This window comes from Ursus maritimus, unplaced genomic scaffold (assembly GCF_017311325.1).
Source record: "Ursus maritimus isolate PB19 unplaced genomic scaffold, ASM1731132v1 scaffold_4, whole genome shotgun sequence".
NCBI classification, from domain to species: domain Eukaryota; kingdom Metazoa; phylum Chordata; class Mammalia; order Carnivora; family Ursidae; genus Ursus; species Ursus maritimus.
The window spans coordinates 39,282,024-39,295,357 of NW_024426552.1; the positions used below are offsets into that span (position 1 = coordinate 39,282,024).

A 13,334-nucleotide genomic window follows, 5' to 3' on the forward strand; every position below is an offset into this window, starting at 1 on the left:
CAGTAGTAAAGTCTGTTTTTTAAAATGGAGAAATGTTTCAGAGGTAGTTATAAAAAGTCAGTGTAAGACTATGTTTTAAATAGCATTGGTGGTCCATATATACAATGGAATATTACTCAGCCATCAGAAAGGATGAGTACCCAACATTTGCATCAACATGGATGGAACTGGAGGGGATTATGCTAAGTGAAATAAGTCAAGCAGAGAAAAACAATTATCATATGGTTTCACTTATTTGTGGAACATAAGGAATAGCAGGGAGATCATTAGGAGAAGGAAGGGAGAAATGAAGAGGGGGGAAACAGATGGGCAGATGAACCATGACAGACTATGGACTCTGGGAAACAAACTGAGGGTTTTAGAGGGGAGGAAAGTGGGGGGATGGGCCAGCCTGGTGAAGAGTATGAAGGAGGGCACATATTGCATGGAGTACTGGGTGTTATATGCAAACAATGAATCATGGAACACTACATCAAAAGCTAATGATGTACTGTATGGTGACTAACATATAATTAAAAAAAAAAAGAAAAAGCATTGGTGGATCCTGACAAGCAAATCACATTCTGATCTTTTTTTTTTACTTTTCTTTTGATGACTTTATAACAATTGAATGAAATTTTTCTAACTAACAATTAGCATTTTTCAATTAATTCAGGCATGCTAATTTTTATATTGATTGCATAAACTTGCATGTTTAAATTTGAGATATGTTAATTCAGTGGATATCAGTTAAAATACAACAAATTAATTTGTGCAACCTACTGTGACTATTTTCAAGTCCAAAATTTAGTAACTGTCCTGAAAAATCACAACCCTTCAAGAAGGTTTCTTGGGTTATACTATTCTAATCACCCTCGAACACTTAGGTAATGGAAGATTTCCTATAAAGTTCCTCATAAGTATTTTTTCTAATGTTTTCTTTGCATCCTGGCAAGAACTTTCAGATGCTTTCCCAATTGTTGCCTTTGACCCTGTGAACAGAATGAAGTCACTAATATTTTAGTCTTTCTCTAACTGTAAAATGATAAGCTCTAAAGAATTTTGCAGCCCAAAGTATGATTTTTTGGGTAGGGATTCCCAGTCCTTTGGTCTTTCCATTAACCGGAAAAATCTTTTTGTTGTTATTGCTGTTGCTGTTGTTGATTCTCCCCCTTTTCTGAAATTTTCATCTCTGTTGCCGTCTCAAACTCATTCTCTCTTTACCTTTCTTTTATAACATTTACTCCTACTCAATTAATTCTGATAATTATACATCCTCCATCTGCCTTTTGAATATTTTATTTAACAATTGATTCTCCCCTGCTGTTTATGACCTTTCTGGACAATTTCATCTATTCCAGTGGATTAAGTTACTACATTCACTAATGATTGTTTAACTTGCAGTGTCTAACCTGCCCTCCCTTCTGGGCTTATCTTCTAGCTATTGGCTTGAATATCTACACTTGTTATCTTGCCATGTCGTACACAGAAGCCATTATTTCCCCACCTTTTCTCCATACCCCAAATTTGGTCCACTAAATTCCTTGTTAATTATTTGCATCACTGGTCAGCCAAGCACATGAGAGAGGAATCTTGCAAGCCTTTCCCATTTTTTAGTACTCTCATTACCCCTTGCTTTTTCCTTTTCTAGGCATGCCTTCTCCTCTAAGCTTACCTTCTTGAAAGAGTAGTACATTTATCTTTCTACTTCCTCACTTTCCATTTATTCCCTTAGCTCAGGGCTTACATGCTGCCCAATTACTCCTCCTCAACTGCTACACCTAAGTCATCAAAACTTAGGGTGTGAAATCCAACGATCACTCTTCAGTCAATATTTTATTGAATATTTTTCTTGCACGCACTGCTGTCCATTAGTTCTTTGGGAAACCCTTACAAAGTTTTACTAATATGTGAATCTCTTCTCTCTCTTTGTTCTTCTCTATTTCTGCCTGTCCTTTAAGTGTTGGTATATGCTAGGGTTTCATCCTTGGCCAACTCATCTTTCTGCCAACACTTTGCATATGTGGATGAACCTACCTATTTTTTTTTAACAGTAATTATTTGCAAAGGAAATTAATCCCCAAAGAAGAACTCCAGTGAAGGTCTTTGTCTCCTAGTAGTTCATTTATCCTTGGCTTTCCCTTGGGCCACTTCCTGTAGATACACCTACAATGGAAATTTTTGTATCTCATGCTCATCTTTGCTTTTGCATTCCTGACTACCTCCTCACCCAAGCCAGAGATTGAAAGGCCTCCTAGACACTTTCATCCACCTCATTTCTAGTACTCAATCTATTATGAAGTTTTGCCAATTTCCCTCACTTATATTTGTGTGACTGGTTGTTCTACTGTCACTGCTCAGCAACATACCTTCTAGATCTTACTTCTAGATCAAGATAAAAAGATGTATGAAATGCTTTTAATGTATCAAGCACTAGACTTAGACTTCGTCTGTACCATCCCAAATCTTATCTAATCCTTACAACATCCCTATCAGGGAGGATCTGTTATTATTAGAATTTTACTAAGAGTAATAGAGCAACGGCAGTCATCTAGGTTAGTCTGATTCAAGAGCCCCACTCCTATCTCCACACGATATTGGCTATTCTATTGAAAAGGGAGCCTAATTGGTCTGTTGGCTCCTAACTGGTGTTTCTGCTTCCATTTTACTCTCCCCACTTAAATATGTCAAAATGATCTTTTTATTTTTATTTTATTTTTTAAGATTTATTTATTTATTTTAGAGAGAGGAAGGGAGAGAACAAGCAAGAGCAAGCGTGAGTAAGGGGGGAGGTGCAAAGGGAGAGGGAGAGAGAGAATCTCAAGCTGACTTCCCGCTGAGAGCATAGCCTGATGTGGGGTTCCATCTCAGGACCCTAAGATCATGACCTGAGTCAGGCACTTAACCGCTTAACCGACTGAACCACCCAGTTGCCCTGCAAAATGATCTTTTTAAAATGCAAATTGAATAGGTCTCTCTTCTGTTCTACATCACCTTCAAGTCTAAGCTCCTTAAAAGAATTCACAAAATTCTTTATAACCTTGCTCTTTCCTATCCCTCCTGTCTCCTCTTTTACATACCCCCTCACCTCACCTCAAAATCTATGCTCCAGTAATAGAGATATTTGTCATTTCTTCCAGAAAGCATGTTTTCAAATATATTCTCTCATCTCAGAACTCTTCTCTTTAAAACAAATCTTCCCTTGTGCCACTCAACTGCCATCTATTCCTTTAAAGGAATATCTTTTAACCCCAACTTGAATTAGCCCCCTCCCCCACTGCATACTATAAAATATTCTACATTTATCTAACACTTGCCAGAATGTGATTCTAAATTATTTTAAAGGACGGGGACAAGGTCTTCATATTTTTACCCTCAGTGTCTAGCATATGATCAAGTACATATTAGACACTCACATTCCGTTAAACTGAAACATTACGTGGACTAAATATTGCAGATATCGGTCATCTCCCTCTTCCTCAAACCCCAAATCCAGATTTTCTTTGGGGAATAGTGTTCGTTTCACCTCACACATGTATTTTAATTTCATCTTGTATTTTTCTTCTTTTTGATAGATTGTAGTTCAGCTCCATATTACTTTAGTTTTACTTTTAAAATTGCCTCAAATTTCACCATTCTGTTTCTGATTTTCCCTCTTCACACCCAGCAGTGGTTCTCAAATGCTGGGATCACCACAAGGATCTCCCAAGGAGCTTGTCAAACTGCAGGTTCCTGGGCCCCAACCTCAGAGGTTTAGTTCAGTAAATCTGTGGTGGGCAGAAGGGATATGCAGTTTTAATAAGTATTTCAGATTGTGGAAACTCTTTACTTATTGTTTGATGCCTCTTGACTTAGAGAGTCTATAATTGAGAGACCTTATATTGTTTATATTATATTCCCAGACCAATAATTGTTTCTTACCCATTTTCACACTATTGTAGCTTCCTTCAAACATGAATGCCTCTTTCCCCAGTGACAGCAGTTAATTGTGAAGAGAGAAGTAGTGTGAGGGAAAGCCAGGGTATGTGGATATCAGCACATTGGCATATTTTTCCAAAATGTTTATAAATTGTTATTCCAAATAAGACTTTATTTTCTTTTAAGTTTTAGAAAAATTTTATCTAACCCTAGAACAATGGAACTGTGCCTTACGGAAAGACTAAAGTTGTGTTGCAACTTAAAAAAAATGCCAGAGTCACCATTATCTGGGTCTTCTGTTCAGTATCTGTCATTATTTTCAATTCTGACAGACTTGGCACTTGAAGAGGGTTATACAGCCTCCGGTGACATAATGTGGGAAGAAGTTAGAGATACAAAGTAACAAGGCATACATAGAAACTGAACAGGGCCACTCTTCCTCTCACTTCCTCAACCCACCTCCCAACCCCCCACCCCAGCCAACAAGCTATTCTCAGAAGCCCTTAACTTCAATTCATGTGAAAATTGTGGTCTCTCATTAAAAACATAGTGTTTGTGAAATGAATATGTTATTAGCAAGGCCTTTTCAAACCCTTATTTAGATTCCACAACTTAGTGCTCCAAAACTGATCACTGATCTTAAAGTTGTCAGCCTATTTTTACTTTCTGGAGTTGTGTAAGGAATGTAAGTCTTGTTTTCTGTTTAGAATAGGAAAAGATAGATGAGCAGGAGGATATTTGAGTAATCATTTTCTGGGGGATGTTTTAAAGATAAGTGAAGATAGTTCTAAAAATATAAATCACAAAATTATTCTGCTGAGATAGATTGCAATTATATTGTCCAACAAGGAAACTGGAAATAAGAGAAATCATTTCTAGCCATGGTGCAAAGTGAGAAAGTGCTAGAACACTTTATTTAGCCATTGGATCTGGAATGTTAAAGAAGAGCAGTATCCAACTATTATCAGATTGGAAGTGGCTGAAAAGCTGAATGGGGAGCTGTGCATTATGCCATGTTTATCTCATAGAACCCAGAGATCTTAACATAGATGGTGAGGGAGAGGGGTAGTGATGCGCTGTCAAGAGCTTCAGGTTTGATCTGTATTATACCCACGGCACAGAAAAAAGCTATTCCTGGGGCTGGGTTTGTTCAGTTCCTTAGCATGGTGAAGGTCACTCCCAGGTTTGGAAAACTAAAGTACACTGAAATTCCTGTGCCAAACCTATTTGAAAGCCCTGATACCATTTAGTACAGAACTGAAAAGACTTTCTGATCTGGGGTGTGTGTTAGTATCCTTTGGCACCGCAAAGGACTCATAAGAGTTATGATTACTGAACACAGTAAAGGAAAAATCCTAATTTTCCTTTGAATTTATACAATCATCTTTGATTTTTTTTTTTAATGGAAGGCTCCTGTTCTTATAATACAAACATCTTCTGGCATTTCAGTTTCTTTTCCACTCACAGTGCCATATGACACTCCTATCAGGGTTTCTGGTTTCTTCAGGGAATTAACCTACAGAGCATGTATAGCAAACAATAAAATAGCTGCTTTTCAATGAAAATAAAGAGCGGGTGTTTTTCCCTCCCTTCCACTGCTCTCTACCACTGCCCCATCACAACTTCTGGATTTCCTGCCTATTGGCGGCGCACCCCCCCCCAATCCCACCCCTTGCTCCCCAGCTCTGTGTTTCCCAGCAGTCCGCCAGTCTCCGAGTCTCCGCGTGCTGTTCGTTCCTCTACCGCGCTGGCTTCCGACGGCACTAGGACCCAGGGAAGTCTCTGAGCGAGGTTCGAGGAAAGGCAGCCAGACTCCTCCTTATCTCCAGTGTCAAACTTGACATCAGCCTGCGAGCGGAGCATGGTAACTTCTCCAGCAATCAGAGCGCTCCCCCTCACATCAGTGGCATGCTTCATGGAGATATGCTCCTCTCACTGCCCTCTGCACCAGCAACATGGATTGTCACCTCTCCATCCTCCTCCTTCTCAGCTGCTCCGTTCTCAACTGCTTCGGGGAACTGATTCTCCAACCTTCCAATGAAGGTAAGCCAGGTACAGCAAACTGCCCTGCCCCGCAGGGCTAACGCTCTTCAAAGCACGTTCTCACTGAAACCTTTTCAGGTCTTTAAGGTGCCTCAGAATAAAGCAGTTACTTCTGAGAGTAAACTAAAGATGTGCTTTTATTTTCTGCTGTCTTCTAAAAGACTTTAAGAGAGAATTTTGGATTGCCTAAACCTAAAATGTGTTTTTAATCTGATACCAATTCAAGCAATTACCTTGTTTGCCAATTTTAAGCAGAAAGAAAGAAAGAAAAATCCTCCAGTTTTATAACCCACGATGTTAATTGCCAAATAGCCACGGCAGTATTTTATTTCTAATTATGACCATATAGTACTCTGAGAAGTTTAAAAGAAAATTAAACCCTCCTCGCCAGATTCTTTAGTATGCTTAAAGGTAATGACAGGTTGTTCCTACTTAGGATCTTGGCATTTATGAATGGACTAAAGGGAAATCAGAGTTTGTTGAAGCTGATGGTGTGTGTGTGTGTGTGTGTGTGTGTGTGTGTTGTGGTGTGTGTGTGTGTGTTTATATTGCAACTGCTGTATTGAAGTGATGTGTATCCCGCCAGGCGATGGTTTGCTCTATGGTACAGGTTCTAATGAGCAGCATATGCCACATTAACATAAGTAATATTTGCAGGAATTACAATAAGCTTAGGTTGGATTCTCTTTGTTTAAGGGTTTATATATGAATAAGGGAATGTATTTGATGAGAAGTGAAAAGCTCCCGGGTAGGTATAGTAAATAACTGAATAGCAAATTAAGAAAGAATGTCCATATGCAGCAAATGGCATTTCCTGATGTTGGGTTATTTATTTTCCTTCTAATGGGCATTCATCCCTTTTCAATGGATTAAAGTGCAAATGTAATACCGAGGACACCAATGTTTCCTATAAGATTGTGTATTTGATGGATATATTGCTTTTTTCATGTATACCTTTTGTGATCTACTCCTAATGATTTGTGAATACAATCACTGACTCTTAAGACAAAGTTCTCTAAATAATTGATTGCTTTAAAGCAACACTTATAACTTTGATTTCCTCTTAATCATTTTGAACTTATGACAATAACATTTAGAAATTTATTTTGCAATTTAGCAATACTGAGCAAGATGTGAAAATGCTTCATTATATATTTTGTCACTAAAAATATATTGGCAAGCCAACACTGTTGTATATTGTATGCATTATTTTAAAAAGACAAGCAAATACTCAAAATATTTAGAAACTTTTTAATTAAATCTAAAAACTGCCTCTCATATTTGGTGACCTACTTTCGCTGCTAATAGAGCAGTTTAATTTTGTTCTTTCCTTAGTAACTGCCTTTATCAATTTGGCAGATTTCATTAAATTTTTCTGTGTCTTTTTTTTAACTGGGAAAGTGAAAATTCTAATATATAAGCATCAAGGAAATCATCTGATCACCTATAAGTGACTTTTTTTTTTTACAAATTAAGTTAAAATCTTTATTTGAAAGTAATGGGCAATCATTTTCATTGAATGAAAGGCAAGAGTAATCATTTGTATAATAAATAACATATCTGTAAGCTAAAATTAGTGTTTAATCTTATTTTTTGAGGATATTAAGAAATTGAAAATAACTAGAAGTCTAGCAATTTTATTCCCATATTGCTATGATAAATAGTATTTCTCCATATGGAATATTTATAAACTATTTAGATAATGGATTTTACTGAATTAATAATGCACAGGGATAGAGCTGGGAGAGTCAGTATTTTTGTGGAAAACATAACCTTTCAGTAAACTGCAAGAGAAAAAAAAAAGACCCTTCAAACTTATTCATGCTTATATAAAATTACTGAATATTAATTTAATGAAACAGGAATAATCAAATGTAAATTGCTTTTAAGTCACACCTTGTGTATGTTTCAGTATATAATGTATATATTATTATGCAGGCAGGGATGTATATAGAAAAGGAAATATATGCAGAAAACTGACACAATTACATTTAATTTGTTTGGATAAAAGTTTATCCATTGTTCATGGGATTATTCTTTCCAGATCATGTCCTATGGGTAGTGTCTCCTTTCCCTCCTGAGGTCATGAAAGGAAGTTTTGAAACAAAATTTAAAATGAATGATTTAACTTGAGTAATATTTGAGTGAAATTTTAAATATTAATGCAACAGCTAAGGTCTTAATAGTTGAGTTGAACAACATGAAAAGTGAAAAATCCAAGTATGTGCCAAGATTTCCATGAAATTCTTCTAACAATGTCATTTGAATAGAAAGTAAAATGCTTCTGAAAATTCACATATTGCGTGGAAGTAATAATGATAAAATGAACCTGATTAATATAACTTTCTGATATTAATTTTGAGAACTGTGATATAAAATACTAAGTTGCATTTAAAATACTATGCTAAAAATTGTATTTCAACGCCAAAGAAAATTTACTAGAAATCTACTAGTAAAATTTATTAGAATTTGTTTCACAATCTATTATGAAGTTAGGCATGATAGAATTAAAAGGGAACAAAACCAAGTCTTTGAGCTAATTGTTTTCCCTTGTGTGATTTTTTTAAATTTGAGATTTGATAGTCAAATATCAATTTTAAAATGCCATGGGCCTATGATTAAAAAGTTAAAAAACAACTTAGTAAAAGTTTCACCTGAACTTTCCTTTTATTAATCCAGTTACAAATAACTTTCTAATATGCTTTCAAGAAAATGATTCCAGGTGATACTTTCTATCACTGGCCTCCTCAATGATAATAGATTATTCATAATTTCAATGATCACTTTAACAATTGGCCTATCTACTTAAATGGAAACTTTATTAAAGCTGCATAGAACTTTGTTAAAATCTTATCAGGTCTCTGTTCACATGACACACCAATAAAAGACTTCCAATGGGAAATCAACTACTCATGGCAAAGTAGGATTTCTATACTACGTGTTATTTAAGAAGTTCATATATTTGCTCCCTGTTCTGATCCCAAGTGGATGATAATAATGGCAAATAAAAATAACTTTGCAAAGAGGTAAAAATTTTTATAAAGTGAAGTACCAATCTCTTTAGCAATGGATAAAGTGCTCTCTTTAAATACTTCTCTACATTTGAAGGAGTCTGAGGCAGAATGAACTGCTTATTCATCAGTACATAAGCACTGAATCATTTTTCTATCCAAAAGCATTTGTAAATTAGATTAAGTTACCCATAGAGCTCTTTACATTGGAAATCAGAGTTATCAAAATAAAAGTAAATAAAATTAAATCTGCATATTTATATACTACTTATTTTGGGAGACTTTTATTGGAGTGGTTGGGACATTGTATCTATGAAATGTATTTTACTGAACATAAATCTTCTAAGTACTAGAGGCGACTATGTGATTGTTCAAAGCTTAAAAGTAAAATTTGCCAATGAACACTGTATGCTTCCCTTTGACTATTAAGCAAATGTTGGAGACAAACATTTGAACAATGGATTATTCCCTTTTTAAAAATCACTATAAATTGGCACCACTTTTCATATATAAACACTTATCCTCAAATAGTAATACATTGTGATTGAAATATTTATGGAGACTAAGCTGTCATATCTTTATGGTTTTTTTTTATTGAAGAGGGTTTACATTTGCTTTTAATAGCATTTCATCACGCTAGACTAAATAATTGAATGCATTATACATTTTTGTAATTTAATAGCTCCCCTAATAGCTCCCCCCCCCAAAAGTTATAAGTATGCTATTTGCCTGGAGGTAGGAGAAACCTTAATTTCACTATTTTATAACCCACAACAGTTAACACTTGACCTAGGTCATTAACAGGATTATCAGCAAATTTGTTTAAGCTTTTACTGACAACCTGATTGCTACGATAATATTTTGATTGTGCCGGAAAGAAACTTCTTGTAACCTCTCAAAATCTATCACGAAATTAATTCATTCTGAATCTATATTTTCCCAACGACAAATATTGATAATAATAATTCAAGTGGGAAAAATATCCATTCTCCTCACTCTTACGTTTCATCCATTACACAATTCTAGTCCTTGTCATAAATAAGCAATTAAAAATTCTTTTAAATAATAAATATTCTGGTAATAACAATAGATTTATAAATACAAACCAGCTACCAAATTTTCAATTTTATACTTTTTTATTATTGGTATTCTAGTTGATACCACTATTCTGCCTATTTTAAGATTTAAGGTCAATTGGATATATTTATAACTCAGAAACAACTGGAACTATAAAAGGGAAACTACATATAATAAAGCACCATTGCCACGTGTTACATCATGGTTGCATTTTATATAAAGTTGTCTTTTCCATGAAACGCTAGAATTTGGAACCAAAAATGAAAAGCACTTAAAATGAATGTAAAAATTTTAAACAAAATACTGTAAACAATCAAAACTTGAAGGCATTTTTTTAAACATTGTTTAGTGAGTTTAGGAAGTTTCATGTGAAGTTTCTTAATTAATTGAACATAATTATGTTTTGCGCCTTGCTCATATAAACAATTTAGTAGTTGCACCTTGACTCTTAAGAAACTTATTATCCTTAAAGAAAAATTTTGGTAAAATTCTTTATTGTGTTTATATATTATCCACATGTCAATATTCAAATTTTGGTGTGTTTTTTAACACCCTCACTTCTATTAGCTTCTCATAGTAACTTTATAAAGTACCCTAAATGTTAAAATTGTTTCTGAAGCTTTGGAATTTGTCTGAAATAAAATATATGCAATTTTTAAATATCAAATAATCACTTACATATGCAAAGGATTTTTAAAGGCAAAACATATTTCCACAGTATATTTGATTTACTAACTTCAACGCAAATGGAAAGAGCAAGGACTGTTCTTGAGAGTTACATTTTCCAAGTCATAAAATCTTCAAGAAAATATTAATACAACTTTCCACAAATCATCAAAACTCAATAAGTTCTTACAGACATTTACTTACTAAAAAATCTGTGATGTGGGTTACCTTTAATTTTAGTCATTCCCAATGATTTTGTTTGGCATAAATACTAGATGTAAGGGGAAATATGTATATCTTGGAAGAACACTAAATTTGCAAATCATTTTCTGTCAAGATCCTCAACTTTATTTTCTAAGATACACACTTTTCCTTTAAAACATTTAATAAACCTTGTTCTTTTAATTCCTGTTTGATAAAAGATTTAGAAAAACAGATACAGGTGTCCCCTTTTGGGTTCTGTTTTCAGAGATCTGGATTTTATCACCAGGGAGGGTCAATGCAGGGCTCTTACAAAGTGGACAAGTAGCTTTCCACAGATTGTTCAAATAAAGGGATGGCTGGTAGTGTGAAATATCCATTATATTATTCATCCAGGTATACCAAAAAGTAGAACTTGAAATTTCTCAGAAAATTGAAAACCTTAGACAATTCTTTCCTAATGACTTTAGAAATAAAAGTAATGTTGTGACTTTTATAAAATGCAAAGGATTCCAAGCCACAAATCAAAGTAGGAAGACACTCCTGATGGGAATTAGGGTGTGGGAGCACGTGCTCCCTTTAATTTTACTCTCTGGGTCCCTTACAAACTGCCTAGTATCAGGTAGTTCTTGAAATCTGGCAGGAGGTTTTCTCTTGGAAAAGTCTGAAAGTCAGCAAGTTTTGCTTTGCCTCCTACCAGCTTTCTCTGAAATAAAAAAAAGGGTGGTCCATTACAAAGAAAAAAATGTCTTTGCAAGTGAAAATAAAAATTTGATTAGAAAGATGGAGAAGTAGAGACGTGCAAAGCTTCTAAAACCAATGTTAATATATAAATATTTTGCTTAAAAAGAAAATATTTATCACCTAAAACATCTGGCTAATCAATTTTTATTAAAACCCTAAAAACCTGCACACTGAAAAAAAAAGGGGGGGAGGGTGCGTTGTTTGTTTCTTCTCTAAAGTTTATACAACTTTTGATTTTCCCCAGAAGAAAATATTTTATCCAGGAAAGTCTTAAGAGTGTACGCCAAAGAATGCTTCCCCCTTTGGATGCCTAGGCAAATGCATGTGGAGGGTGGAGGGAATCAAAACCAGTTCAGCAAATAAAGCCTCCAACTTGGAGTGATGTTATTAAACTGGAAGCCCTGAGTGTGCGGCCCCCTCCCTCCCTTCATTTTCTAAACCATGTCCTGCTGTTCCAGTCAAAGCAAAGGGTGAAAATCCACATAATCCAAACCAACATGGTGAAGTCAGAATAATAGGAGAGGAAGGAGGGGGAAAACAAGTGGCAGCACTGTACAAACAAACTGTTGTGAATAATCCTAGCCGTGGGGACTGGGGTGGCCACAGGGAGGACGGCGTTTCTTTTTCTTCGCCTTACGCCTCCCACATTTGATGATACAACATTGATTACACTTCAGAAGTGTGCGCTGAGAAATTTTAGGAGGCAGCAGGGCTTCGCGGGTAGTGACAGCAATGTGGCAGCTGAGAGATGAGCAAGCGCTCCTCGCTGCCACCACACCCACCACCAGGGCATCTAAACTGCAAACTATTTCGCCGGCAGAACCAGGCTCAGTGGTGCGGAGGGAAAACGGGGTCTCCTAACAATTCATGACTTTTTCTCTCTGCATTGGCTTAAAGATCAAATCAGAAAAACTCAACTGCGGGTCTTCGACCCCCAGCCCCAGCCCCAGCCCTCCGGGAGGCGGGTAGTTCTTTGTGCGCGAGCGTCTCCGCTCCTGGCGGCCGCAAACGACCTCAACTGCCCGGGCCTCCCGCAGGCTGGGCGGGCGGCTGGCGCACGCGGAGCCCCCGCGGCTGCCGGCTTCCTCCCGGCGGCGGGGCCGGCGGCTCTCAGCCACGCGGAGGGTGGACGTGAGCTGCGCGAGGGCGCCAAGTTACCCAAACCGAGCGCGGGCTGGAGACCGGGGCGGGCGAGAGGTAAACGTGCGCCCTCTGCCTGCTGCCGCGGAGCTGCTGGCGCTCGCAGAGGCGGCGACCGCCTCACCACCTGGATTCTTCTCACCTGGGGCGCGGGCCCGCCCAGGGAGCGCGAGCGCCTAGGATGGGCCAGGTACGTCCTGACTTTCACGGGAGACTGTGACCGGAGATCTTTGTCGCCCCCGCCCCTCCCCCCATAACTTTCAGCCAGCCTTTTCAGCCAGGCGTCCGGAAATGGCGCGGTCTCCATACATGTTCACGGAGCCACCACCTGACAAGTGGAGGAGGGGGATACAGTTCTGCAGGCTTCTAGAACGGACTCCCCGCAGTGTAGGGAAAGCGCCTTGTACCCGCCTGGCGCTCTTTTGGGAAGCAAGGGAGCGCCTGAGACGTCCAGTTGTCGTGCTTGCTGTTGTCTGACCCGACCTCTCGGCTAGTTTTTGGTCTTCCAGAAGATTTTCTTTCCTTCAGTTCTTCAGTTGCTAAACTTAAATGAGG

General features: G+C 37.3%; 1 protein-coding gene across 1 annotated transcript in view; it reads left to right on the plus strand.

The window, feature by feature from the left end:
- Positions 1 to 5,683: 5,683 nt before the first annotated feature.
- EPHA3 (EPH receptor A3) overlaps positions 5,684 to 13,334 on the plus strand; it is a 351,034-nt gene continuing 343,383 nt past the window's right edge. Inside the window, exon 1 of the mRNA XM_008704448.2 lies at positions 5,684 to 5,940. Within this exon, the coding sequence (XP_008702670.1) occupies positions 5,853 to 5,940 (88 nt within the window). The 5' untranslated portion in view covers positions 5,684 to 5,852. The remainder of the gene's footprint in view (positions 5,941 to 13,334) is intronic.